General features: G+C 39.7%; 1 protein-coding gene across 1 annotated transcript; it reads left to right on the top strand.

Annotated features, from left to right (window-relative positions):
- The first annotated feature begins 234 nt into the window (after positions 1-234).
- On the top strand, positions 235-10,900 carry rag1 (recombination activating 1). The gene is made up of 2 exons (XM_078549620.1): positions 235-332; positions 6,556-10,900. Exons 1-2 carry the CDS (start codon positions 235-237, stop codon positions 9,839-9,841), a joined length of 3,384 nt encoding a protein of 1,127 aa, XP_078405746.1. The 3' UTR covers positions 9,842-10,900.
- The last annotated feature ends 1,581 nt before the right edge of the window (positions 10,901-12,481 follow it).

Here is a 12,481-nt window from a genome sequence, read left to right as displayed (position 1 = left end):
GCAAGTTGTGTCTGTGATCCAGCTCACACATAGTGAGAGTTTTCAATGTCACGTTGTATCACCGTGACTAACAGGAGCAGAGGCCTAACTACAGGCCGTGGGCTAATAAAGCAGCCAAGGAATAGACACAGAACAACAAAGGCCGATCCTGTGGGAAGGCATCTAGATAACACTATACAGCAGAGATGGTTCCCTGGCTTCTTTAGGCACTAGGGAGCCTCTGAGGTGACCAAGATGGGGTCTTGTGCTGAAATGCCAGTTGAACCTGTGTTTAGTGCAAGACACGATCCTGGTAAAGGAGTTGAAGCGTGCACTATGAACAGCGATCAGAGGTTCGTTAAGGGGCTGATCACAATTAAATTATCTGCTAGTGCTCATTAAAGTGGCAGCATACCAGTTTGGTAATAACACTTGACCAATGTCCTCTCCTGACAGCGAGTAGCTGAATAGGAGTAAACAAGTCAATTGTTATTCATCTGTTATTGTTAACTTAGCCGCTAGAGATTTGGAGATAACCTTCTGAGACATATTGGGAGCTTTTCATTGACAGTTTGTCAAAACTTCATCAACACAATGTTAACATTTACTGTGGACATTTTCTGAGTACTTTGTCTAACAGAGTGAATACTGTGCTCCATCTTACTGGACACCTTACAGAGGTCAGAGGGGAAAGGGAGAGCATGGTTCTGACCATCTTGCTCAGAGTTCCCTCAGATTGGGAGGAGGACATGAGGCTGCTGCAGGAGAGAGGGACAGGAGAGTGAGGTGGATTTCTTCACACATACACCCCGCTCACTCCTCCTGTGCACCTCCTCCACCAGGATCTTCAGTGCCATGTTCAACAATCTTTTTGTCCTGTTCCTCAGTGCCAGAGTCATCCTGGAACCTGCCTCATGCCTCTGCAGCCTATTGCAGCCTAATGGCAGTGGGCATGTGCTCACACATACTGCTGCATTCCAGAACTAAACTTGCAGGTGTCTGTTTTAGCTCCTCTGGCAGGTTCAAAGTAATCAGTGATTCAGTGTGCTAAAAACCGCACTCTCAGACAGGTGTGTCTGAATAGCACAGTGCCCATTTCACACCAATTTTCACCCTTTCACCAAAATAACTCCGCGTCTTTTCTGCAGGGAGCCTCGAAAGGGAAATTAGATAATAAACATCTCAGATAAATGGTCATTATTTTTATTGTTTTAAAAACAGGAAAGAGAAAAGTTATTCAAACACTGTTGGTCTTCCTGAATATAAGACAATCTCCCAGGCCTAGATTACAGGTAGACTCCTTTTATCCTCATTCTTTCCAAGAACCAAGTCCCTCGTTTTCCGGTGGGTTATTCCACGATAGCTGCCTTCCCTTGACAGTAGTTTAATTCATCATGAAGAGCCTGTTTAGTTTGTGCTTTCTTCAGGTCACAGTGTTCCCTGGTAGCTCCTGCACAAAGAACTCCTCTCTCTCTCTCTCTCCTTAGCAAATCCCTGCACAATTTTAAAAACTTTAAACATGATTCCCCCCCTCATTCACAATCCTTTTTCTACGAAATTAAATTGAGCTCACCAATGGCCTCAGCATTTACATCAATACAAGGGCTAGAGGCCATCCTGTTGCCACACTGAGTGGTACCAAAGCTGAGTGTCACTAGAGAGAATAGAACTTCTCCACTTACACACATGGAGCAGAGATCTCCATTCACAATGTGCACAGTTAAAACATCTTTCTTGCATTCTTTTCAATGGTAATGCATTTGAAATGTTGCCACATTTGAAGCTGAGCAGAGAGCAATAGTTTCAGATATTTCAATTTATGTCTGTCAATATTTTTTGAGCATAGAATTTATTCTGCATCAGGAACCTTTGCAGACCAGAAGCTACAAGAATTGTCTAACAATTATAATGATTTTTCTTTCAATAAAGATGAGCTCAGGTTCACAAACTGTACTTTGGTTCACAGATATACAGACTGAGAGAGTTTAAGAGTTTTGCAGTTTTACATCACAGCTGCAGCATCGGTGAATAGGCAAATCTGATTTGTACCAAAGGTAAACCTGGAGTGTAAGTGAGGAGTGAAGGATTCCAAACTGACTCTGAAGTGAATTGAGTGAGCCTGCCTCTCCCAGAACCTGCTTCACTTCAGTGTCAGGTTGAATCCTGGCTCCAATAGGCTGCATTTATGTCAAAAGTATGAAGTCAGTGCAAAGTGAAATGCACCAAAGAAGATTCATTAAAAATATTTAAAGGCCAAGAAATACAGTTGAGTTTTTGTATTTTGAAAATCCCAGGGGAGTTACTGCTTGTTTTCTGAAGGTCATTTTACTGCAGTGATATTTAGTCTCATTGAATACAATCTGTGGAAGGACTGGCTGAATGCAATAAATGTCTTTTCTTCATTTCCTTCATATCTTTTATGAGCCTAAATCAAATCCTCTTATGAGATGCAGTGTTGCTCTCTGTAGCCTTTGCCAAGGATATTAAAAAATAAGACCAATATAAAAGGCATATTTATTACAAATGCACAACTGGATCAAGAGAGGCAGTGAATGCAGAAAGAAAATGGTTTAAAATTTTCATCTATATCTGTTCAGCGTTTAAATGGGATTTACTGTAAATGGGCCGATGTATTGAGAAACAAGCTGTACTGCGAAGCTAAACCAATCCACAAGATGGCAGCATCTTGTGTGTCTACAGCCGGAGGAGGTTTGAGAGCCCCAGTAACTGATGGGGTGGGGGTCAGTTAGCTGATACAGACTGATTCCAACAGCGGGGGTTCAATCCCCAAGCCGGCTGAGGTCATCCATGCAGGTCCCACCTTCTCAACCTCACCCCTCACCTGAGGTGTGGTAACCCTCAGGTTAAACTCACAGCCAGTCATCTCTCTCTCTAATGAGAGAGCAGCCTCTGGGACTACACCAACCTTCACTTCACCTTCAAATGAAGGGGGGAGTTTACTGGTGCTGGAGGAGAATTCATTCAAAAATAACAAAGGGAAATCTACTAAAATAACAAAGGGAATTCTACTAATCGAGATAAATTAATTATTCAGATTATACATAAATACAAGAAAGTTGTGAAAAGTAGAAAGAAAACTAAACAACTTAAATAAGATTAAAATATAAAATAAAAATCAAAATTGCAAAAGTTACATAAAGCATCAATTAATTTAAATAATGAAGAAAATGACACCAATTAACATTCTTGTTTAGGACTGTGGTTAAGTGTGATTGCTGGTTGAAGGGTGATGTGCCACCACATCAGCTGCTACAGAGGTAGCACTAGAAGAGGTAGAGACAGTTCCTGTTATTTCAGAGTCAGCTTCATGGTTCGGAGCAGATGGGAGCCTCTCTGAAAAACATCTTCTGTGAGAGAAAGGTAAATGTAGAGACTGCCGCTGCTGTCAATACTTGTACACTGACTGATTTAAATAAGTGTGGAGCTACTTTCAGAGTTTTGTAAGCAATGTTCCTGTAAGTTTGTGCATCCTATATGGCTTAATCTTACTGAAGAATACATGAAGGATCATGTATTCATTATATGGGATCAGTGTAATATATGCGAGTAGGTAGAGGGGTAAGAAGTTGAGCAAGAAACTTCACATGTTTAACTGAGATTATATTTTGATGATTTTTTTATTTAAGTGTTTTAAAATAAGAGATAGTAAATGAATATGCACCATAAAGATTATTTTTCAGTTTTTAAATTGACAGCAGTTCTCCTACCTGTTGTACTGGACATTGGATGATATTGCAGTTTTATTATGTTTTGTATCGGAAGGAACTGTAAGAAGAGTCAGGAGAGATGGTGTGAAACACCTCATGGAAGCAGCTGAAAATTTAAAAAAATTTATTCACAGGAGTTGTACTTCACTGGCTGAGCCAGCATTTATTGCCCATCCCTAATTACCCTTGGGAAGGTGGTGGTGAGCTGCCTTCATGAACCACTGCAGTCCATGTGGTGTAGGTACACCCACAGTGCTGTTAGGGAGGGAGTTCCAGGGTTCTGACCCAGCGACAGTGAAGGAACGGTGATATATTTCCAAGTCAAGATGGTGAGTGGCTTGGAGGGGAACTTCCAGGTGGTGGTGTTCCCATCTATCTGCTGCCCTTGTCCTTCTAGGTGGTAGTGGTAGTGGGTTTGGAAAGAGCTGCCTAAGGAGCCTTGGTGAGTTCCTGCAGTGCATCTTGTTGATGGTACACACTGCTGCTACTGTGTGTCGGTGGTGGAGGGAATGAATGTTTATGGATGTGGTGCGAATCAAGCGGCTGCTTTGTCCTGGATGGTGTCCAGCTTCCTCTGTGTTGTAGGAGTTGAACTCATCACACTCCTGACTTGTGCCCTGTAGATTGTGGACAGGCTTTAGGGAGTCAGGGGGTGAGTTACTCATTGCACAATTCCTAGTCTCTGACCTGCTCTTATAGCCATAGTATTTATATGGCTAGTCCAGTTCAGTTTTTGGTCAATGGTAACCCTTATTTTTATGAAATCACGGAGACTAATTTCCTTAAAATTTGTCACAGGTTATTATTTTTTGAGGAAATAATCAGAACTGTTCTTCCATTCAATTTGTTGTTTTTATTCTATTATTTTATCACCGAAAAATAAACAGCTTAAATAAGGTTAAAATATAAAATAAAAATCAAAATTGCAAAAGCTACATAAAGAATCAATTAATTTAAACAATGAAGAAAATGACACAAATTAACATTCTTGATATTTTATTCAGTGGGCATCCCTGGTAAGATCAGCATTTATTGCCCATTCCTAATTGCCCCTAGAACTGAGAGGCTTGTTGGGCTATTTCAGCAAACAGTTAAGAGTCAACCACATTGCTGTGGGTCTGGAGTCACATGTTGGCCAGGCCAGACCAGTTAAGGTGTGTTTTTATGTCAATGATAGTTTCATGGTCACCATTACTGCCACTAGCTTTATATTCCAGGTTTATTAATTGAAATTAAATTCCACCAGCTGCCTGGGAGCGATTTGAACGGTTAGCCTGGGTATCTGGATTACTACTCCCGTGACATTACCACCATCTCCCCCAACACTTGCTTCTGCTTAAACTCCCTATACTATAGTTTAAATATACTTAAATATTAACATTGGTGATTGGATTTAGTTATGAAGATTTTGAATATGTAGTAATTTTAAAAAAAACAAGATAAATTGTAATGGAAGCCAACATTTTCTGTTACCAGCTCTGACATGGTAGTACTGGCATTTAGAAAATGCCAAATATGCCGTACCACTTTCAGAAATGATCACTGCAGATTCTTACATGAAACATGTTCTTCGGTTAAGTATGTAAAATATCCTGAAAAACATGTTAAGAACTGAAGCTGTGCTGTGTGGGTTTTGTAGGCCCAGGTATCATCTTGTAGTCTTTCTCTCTCTCAGTGAGCTGGACAATATTCTTGCAGAGTTTGATGTTCTATTGATGCCCCTTATTAGTCTCAAGCAATATTTCCTTGAGTATAATCAATCCTATGTCTACTTTCAAGAGCTATAAATTCGCAGTAAGCAATTGTTAAATTGCAGACAACACAAAACTAGTGTGTGTAAACATGGGATAGTGATCAAAATATTACTCCTGAGCAAATCATAAGGAAATAAATATGTATTATTACTCAGAATGAGATTTTGCGTGTTTCATCATGAAAAGATCTTAGGGATAATGGGAGAAATTTCAAATTCAGATCGTTCTTACAGATTTGAGTCACCCTATCCTAAGGGGCAATATTTTAGCGCAGTCTGACAATTGTAGTCATTAATTTTGTGACAATTTAAGATTTATCTCCACAAACCTTTGGTTTTCTGTCTTTTGTTAAATACCCATATCAGCAGTGGCTTTTTTTATGCAACATAGCATTTATATTGACTGCAGACACCACTGATAGAGGACCATTAATAGCAGGCAGCAGCATTGCCTGTTCCATTTGCATTGTGCGATTACAGCCAATTCTGCTTTGTATTAGAATACAAAGGAAATACCTAAGGAAATTAATTGGAACTATTTAGCTGTGTAGGTAAATACAGATTGGTTAGGTCTGTTACCGTGTTGCAGCTTTTATTTCTTTCTATGTATATATAAATATGTGAGCTTTGCCTATGAAATCTGCAGTGAGAACTTTAAATAATAATCTTGTACTAACTGGTAATATTTTTCTATTTTTTTTCTTCCTTAGCTAAGTTATATGTTTTTCGTCATCAAACAGTGTTGGTGTGAATTTAATCTAACCCACCCAGTGGGAAAAGAAGTCGGTGGGGTCGGCTGCCTGTCTTACATCCTGCCCAAATTAATTCTTCATTTGTGTAAAATGAGTAGCTTGCCCAGTCCTGTCATATTCCTACCAGGTGGGTTAGGTTAACATTAACCCCCTGATATTGGTCTTTTAGTGAACTGAATCAAAACCCCAATTTTAGTGCAGCCCTAATGTTGTAAACTGTAGCTATCTGAATAACGAATGATTAGAATGCGAGAGGTGTAAATTAACATTAAGCATGTGTTGCTCATGAAGGTGCTGAACTGTAATCATGTTTTAATCAATAATCACTTTTTATATCTGTTAGGTACCATCGTTTACTGGAAATGGAAATGGAAGTGGAAATGGAAATGCCTCTGCAAATGATTCCTGATGATTTTAGACATTCAGGGACCATGTCTGTCATAAATTCCCAAAAGGAAGCCACGGCTTCAATGGAAAAGCTTCATGGGACAGAGACTGCCACACCAGCTTGTGGCCAAGTGTGGACACCCTCATTCTCTCTAACCAAACCAGTGGGAACTCTGTCTTTGGAAACACTGCCTTTAGACAAGAAGACTTTGGAATATAAGTCCCTGGAACACATGCCTTTAGAGGTCAACCCACTGAAAAACAAGTTCTGTGACGTTCGCCAAATGGGGGCAAAGTCTTTGGAAGAACATATGTTACGGTTACAAAATCTTTGTCGCATTTGTGGGACTTCTTTTAACACCACCAGTTATGACATGAAATACCCGGTTAGTGGCCCTGTTGATGATGTCACACAAGGGGTGCTCAGGAAAATGGGACAAGGTGACTGTTTTTGGCCAGAACTCATTCGTAACGCATTTAGGATTGATGTCAAGACTGATACAGAAGCCCAATATCCCACCCACTTTTGTTACAACTGTTGGCGAGTTGTCATACAGACAATCAACAACACCACCAATGAAGATGCATTCTTTCCTATCAGTACAATTGTTGAGTGGAAGCCACATTCCAATCTTTGCAGTATTTGCAACTTTTCAAGTGGGACTCGCAAACGAAAAGTTCTCAAACGAAGTCCACCAGTGACAAAGAAGCCCAAAGTAGCAGCTGATGCTCCAATCAGACCAAGAGTCATGAAAAGAAAAGATCAAATAAATAGTACAAGTATTTTATTGGCTAAAAAGATTGTCAACTGCAAGAAGATCCACCTAAATTCAAAACTCCTTGTACTTGATTATCCCAATAATTTCATCCAGTCAGTGTCTTGTCAGGTTTGTGAGCATTTACTTGCTGACCCTGTGCAATCACCGTGCAAGCACCTTTTCTGCAGAACATGTATTCTCAAATGTACTGCAGTCCTGGGCAAGTATTGTCCAGTTTGTAGGTTCCCTTGTGGTCCCACCGAGTTCAGGAGCCCAGTTAAGTCATTTATAAATGTCCTGAATTCACTAGTTCTAAAATGTCCAGTGACAGACTGTGAAGTGGAGATGAGACTAGGTGAATATTGTAACCATGTCCAAAACCACAAAGAACGAAGAATGAAACACGTTTACTCACCAGTGAACAAGGGTGGCCGGCCAAGGCAACATTTGCTCTCTTTAACCCGAAGAGCTCAAAAACATCGTCTGCGAGATCTGAAACTTCAGGTGAAGGCTTTTGCAGATAAAGAGGAAGGTGGTGATGTAAAGTCGGTATGCCTCACCATGCTGTTGCTGGCACTCCGAGCTGGAAATGAGCACAGACAAGCAGACGAGCTGGAGGCTGTAACACAGGGACGAGGATCAGAACTGAAGCCAGCAGTCTGTCTTGCCATTAGAATTAACACATTTCTAAGTTGCAGTCAGTACCATAAAATGTATAAGACAGTCAAAGCTACTACAGGGAAGCAGATCTTCCAGCCTTTGCATGCACTCCGGAATGCAGAGAAAACACTGCTGCCAGGTTATTGTGCATTCGAGTGGCAGCCTCCGTTAGCAAATGTCTCTACAAACACTGAAGTGGGAATCATAGATGGCCTGAGTGGTTGGGCTCAATGTGTCGATGATTACCCAATGGAAACTATTTCAAGACGATATAGATATGATGTGGCACTCGCTTCAGCTGTGAAGGAGCTTGAGGATGATATTTTGGAAGGCTTAAAATGCCAAAATATAGACGAGTGTGTGAGTGGACCGTTTACTGTTGTAATTAAAGAATCTTGTGATGGAATGGGCGATGTCAGTGAAAAACATGGATGCGGTCCAGCAGTCCCAGAAAAGGCAGTGAGGTATTCCTTTACAATCATGAGTGTAAGCGTGATGAATGAAAACAATGAAAATGTGAAAGTGTTTGAAGAGCAAAAGCCAAACTCTGAGTTGTGCTGCCGGCCACTTTGCCTGATGTTGGCAGATGAATCTGACCATGAAACACTGACGGCAATCCTGGGCCCAGTAATTGCTGAAAGAGAAGCCATGAAGACCAGTGATTTAATACTTGAAATTGGAGACTTACACAGATCTTTCCAGTTTATCTTTCGAGGCACAGGATATGATGAGAAGCTTGTACGTGAAGTGGAAGGTCTTGAAGCCTCAGGTTCTATCTACGTCTGCACATTGTGTGATGCCACTCGAAGTGAGGCTTCACAAAACCTGGTTCTTCACTCCATAACAAGGAGCCATGAAGAGAACTTGGAGCGCTATGAAATCTGGCGTTCAAATCCTTATCGTGAGACAGCTGAAGAGTTACGTGATAGAGTGAAAGGGGTTTCAGCAAAACCATTTATAGAAACTCAGCCCTGCATAGATGCCTTGCACTGTGACATTGGAAATGCAACAGAATTCTACAGACTTTTCCAGGATGAGATTGGGGAGCAATACAAACATCCTAACTCCTCTAAGGAGGAAAAAAAGAGGTGGCAAGCAATGCTCGATAAACACTTAAGAAAGAAGATGAACTTGAAACCTGTCATGAGATTGAATGGAAACTTTGCAAGAAAACTAATGACAAAAGAGACTGTAGAAGCCGTTTGTGAACTGATCCCATCTGAAGAAAGGAGAGAGATTCTCAGAGAGTTAATGCACCTTTACCTCCTCATGAAGCCAGTGTGGCGTTCCACGTTCCCAACTAGAGAATGCCCAGACCTTCTTTGTCAGTACAGTTTTAATTCCCAGAGATTTGCAGAGCTGTTGCGTACAGAGTTCAAGCACAGATATGAAGGGAAAATCACCAACTACCTGCACAAGACCTTGGCTCATGTCCCTGAGATCATTGAAAGAGATGGATCCATAGGTGCATGGGCAAGTGAAGGGAATGAATCAGGCAACAAACTTTTTCGGCGTTTCAGGAAAATGAATGCAAGGCAGTGCAAAAGCTATGAATTGGAAGACATTTTGAAGCACCATTGGCTGTACACTTCGAAATGTTTACAGAGGTTCATGGATGTACACAATACATTAAAGTTTGGAAAGATTGCATCTATCCCACCTGAAGTAATCAGCCAAAATAATACAATAGTTGAAGATAATGCAATAGCTGAAGATGATACAATAGCTGAAGATGATACAATAGTTGAAGATGATACAATAGCTGAAGATGATACAATAGCTGAAGATGATACAATAGTTGAAGGTGATTCCTTTAATTTTTAAGCTGAATTATTGGAGCTGAAATTGGTTCCAAGTATCTTTAACCCACAGGAGACTATGAACAGTCTGTACAATGTGGGTAGTTGGGTTTATCATTGCCAAACTTGGTGTGCAAAGTTGACATAGGTGAAGAAGTTCTAACAGTGTAATTGAAAGAATATACTCAGTGCACTGTTGAAGAGGCTGTGATAAATATATGTATCAACTGCAGCCAGAATAAAAATTGTTCACAAAGAAGTGAACCTTTCTATAATATTTGTCCCATGTTAAGTATTCACAGAGAGCAGCCTTTTTGGATAGATTTGGTGCTTAAATGTGAAAGTAAAGTGGGCAAGATAATAACATTAAATAAGATGGTAATTTTCCAGATGAAGGAGTGGATAATATTTTCTGAATTCAAGCTTTTCAAAATCAGCACTGGCAGGTTTATTGTAGGATGGGGAATGTTGATGATGTTCAGTTCCAGTTGATTCACATCACTCAATCTTTGCTGTGTTTTCCATATTCTTATCCAGCTATTTATTGATTTCTTTTGGAAAATAATGTAATTAAAAAAATAATTACTATGCTACTTCACAGAAAGCTTTTTTAAATGAGATTTGGAATAAGATGCTCGGCTTCTAAATGTCATCGATTAATTTGATTTGATTTATTGAGAATTACTAATGTGTTGCCTGTGGTACTCATTTAGTCAGGCCAGAAGATTGGCTGTTTTATAAGGACAGGAGCATTATGAGTACTGTACCCCGTAATGCACCACATTCAGCTGAGAAAGGGAAGCTTTGCATAACCATTAAGCCAGTGAGGTGCTTTCCTTAATTCGAAATTCCTCAGGTCAGGTTAGAACGGTTTCCTTTGGATTTTTATATTTTTTGAAGCTTATTTGTGAAATCAATTGGAAGATATTTTCTGTTTTGGCAGAGAGATTCATTTGTACATTGGGAATTTTTATATGCCCTTTTCCTCTTTTTCTATATCATTTAAAAGTGCAGAATTTACATTGGTGACTTTTGTGACATGTAAAATATAACTAAAGGACCTTCAAGCCCTTCTCTATATACAGTAGTAGCAGATCTCCCATGGTTAGACATTCTGCTTGGTCAACAAATTGGGCAATTGCCACTTGAAGCAAGTGTAACATTTATAGGAAGTGTGAACTATAAATAAGAGATTTTGAAATTGGTCAGTGTTGCACTCGGTATTTGGGGGCAAAACAGGCATTTTAAAGATTTAAATTTGCACAGCCACTGGTCCCAATGCTAAATTCATGGGGCCCATTTTCTTTTAGGAATCCTGCTTGATTTTGTAAGTTAGGGACCTAATGCCTCAAAATGACCTCTTTGAAAAATTAATGGTTGATGTCTGCTTTGTTCAAGATTTTTCAGCAGCCACGACATCTGCCAAAATCATCCTGTGGGTCCAGGATGTGGTGCAGGAGCAGAAATGTTCCCCCAACTCCACTGGAGACCTTCTCCCTGTAACTCAACCTCCCTCCAGGGACTTCCCTTTGTAACTGATCCCTCTCATTACGTGGAGGCAGCTTCCCACCATTATTCAGATCAGGCTGGGAGATCATTTCTTTCTCTTACTTAGGCCTGAAAATGGGTCGAAACAAATTAATTCCCCTTCGTTTTATAAGGTATTGTTTTTCCGTTATCATTTACTTCATTCTGGTCACTGTTTTGATGCCCACTTCAGTTTATATTTCAGACTGTAGTATATAAGCAACGTAATGGGAGATCTGTTAGTATTATTGATATATATTATATATATACATATTATATTTTATATATATATATATATGGCAGATCCCATGCATTTATTTTGATCACTTTGTCATATTTTATGTGTCTATTACATCGAGACCGTGGGGCCATTGTTTTTTTCAAAAAAATTACAATTAATACTTTTTGTTTTGGTGACATCATTTCTAGTTATTGAAGCTTTTATTAGTTTTCTACAGATACACAATCAAGACTTTGTAATTTATACCACTTGCTTCATGGAAGGAGTAAGGAGGTTTTAAAACTTTGGCAAGCTGTTACTTATTTTCCAACTTTGAGATATAAAGTATTAAACAAAATGAAAGTTGCAGTGTCACTGGACAGACATTATTCCAAGATTATTATTTCGAACACCAGGAAAACACATTCTAACGCATCATTTACTTTCCTAGACATTTTCCTCAAGCTCTTAATTTTGTACTTGGTTTTGTTCTATCCAGAGTTAAACGTTAATGCACAAGGCTCCAATGAATAGACTCCACCTTGTCCATTACTGAGCCTATTGTTAATCACTTGTGCAAAGTAGCTTTCTCTTTCACATGAACCTGTTGCAGCTGCTGACATTGTGTGTTTGGCAAAACCAAACTGGAGTGGATGTTTAAAAGCAATATGATGCAAGCTGAAGTTGCTGTGTCTGTTGACAGGCAAACAAAAGTGTGATTAATGGTGTGTCAAGTTTATATTAATGCAGATTTTAATTGTGATTAAGTATTATCTGGTACAGGATGGGGTCAAATACTTGATTTTTAAAATTCTTTCATGGGATGTGGATGACGCTGGCAAGGCCAGCATTTGTTGCCCATCCCTAATTGCCCTTGAGAATGTCCCGCTCGGCCATTTCAGAGGGAGGTTAAGAGTC

This window comes from Cetorhinus maximus, chromosome 9 (assembly GCF_964194155.1).
Source record: "Cetorhinus maximus chromosome 9, sCetMax3.hap1.1, whole genome shotgun sequence".
NCBI classification, from domain to species: Eukaryota; Metazoa; Chordata; class Chondrichthyes; order Lamniformes; family Cetorhinidae; genus Cetorhinus; species Cetorhinus maximus.
The sequence above is the reverse complement of the archived record's forward strand: the minus strand, read 5'-3'. Positions and strand labels throughout refer to the sequence as shown.

Excerpts from the sequence above, each read along its gene's own strand:
- rag1 (XM_078549620.1), top strand. The coding sequence starts at position 235 with ATGGGGTCTTGTGCTGAAATGCCAGTTGAACCTGTGTTTAGTGCAAGA. Across the intron at positions 333-6,555 it reads ACTATGAACAGCGATCAGAG|GTACCATCGTTTACTGGAAA; the intron begins GTTCGTTAAGGG and ends TATATCTGTTAG.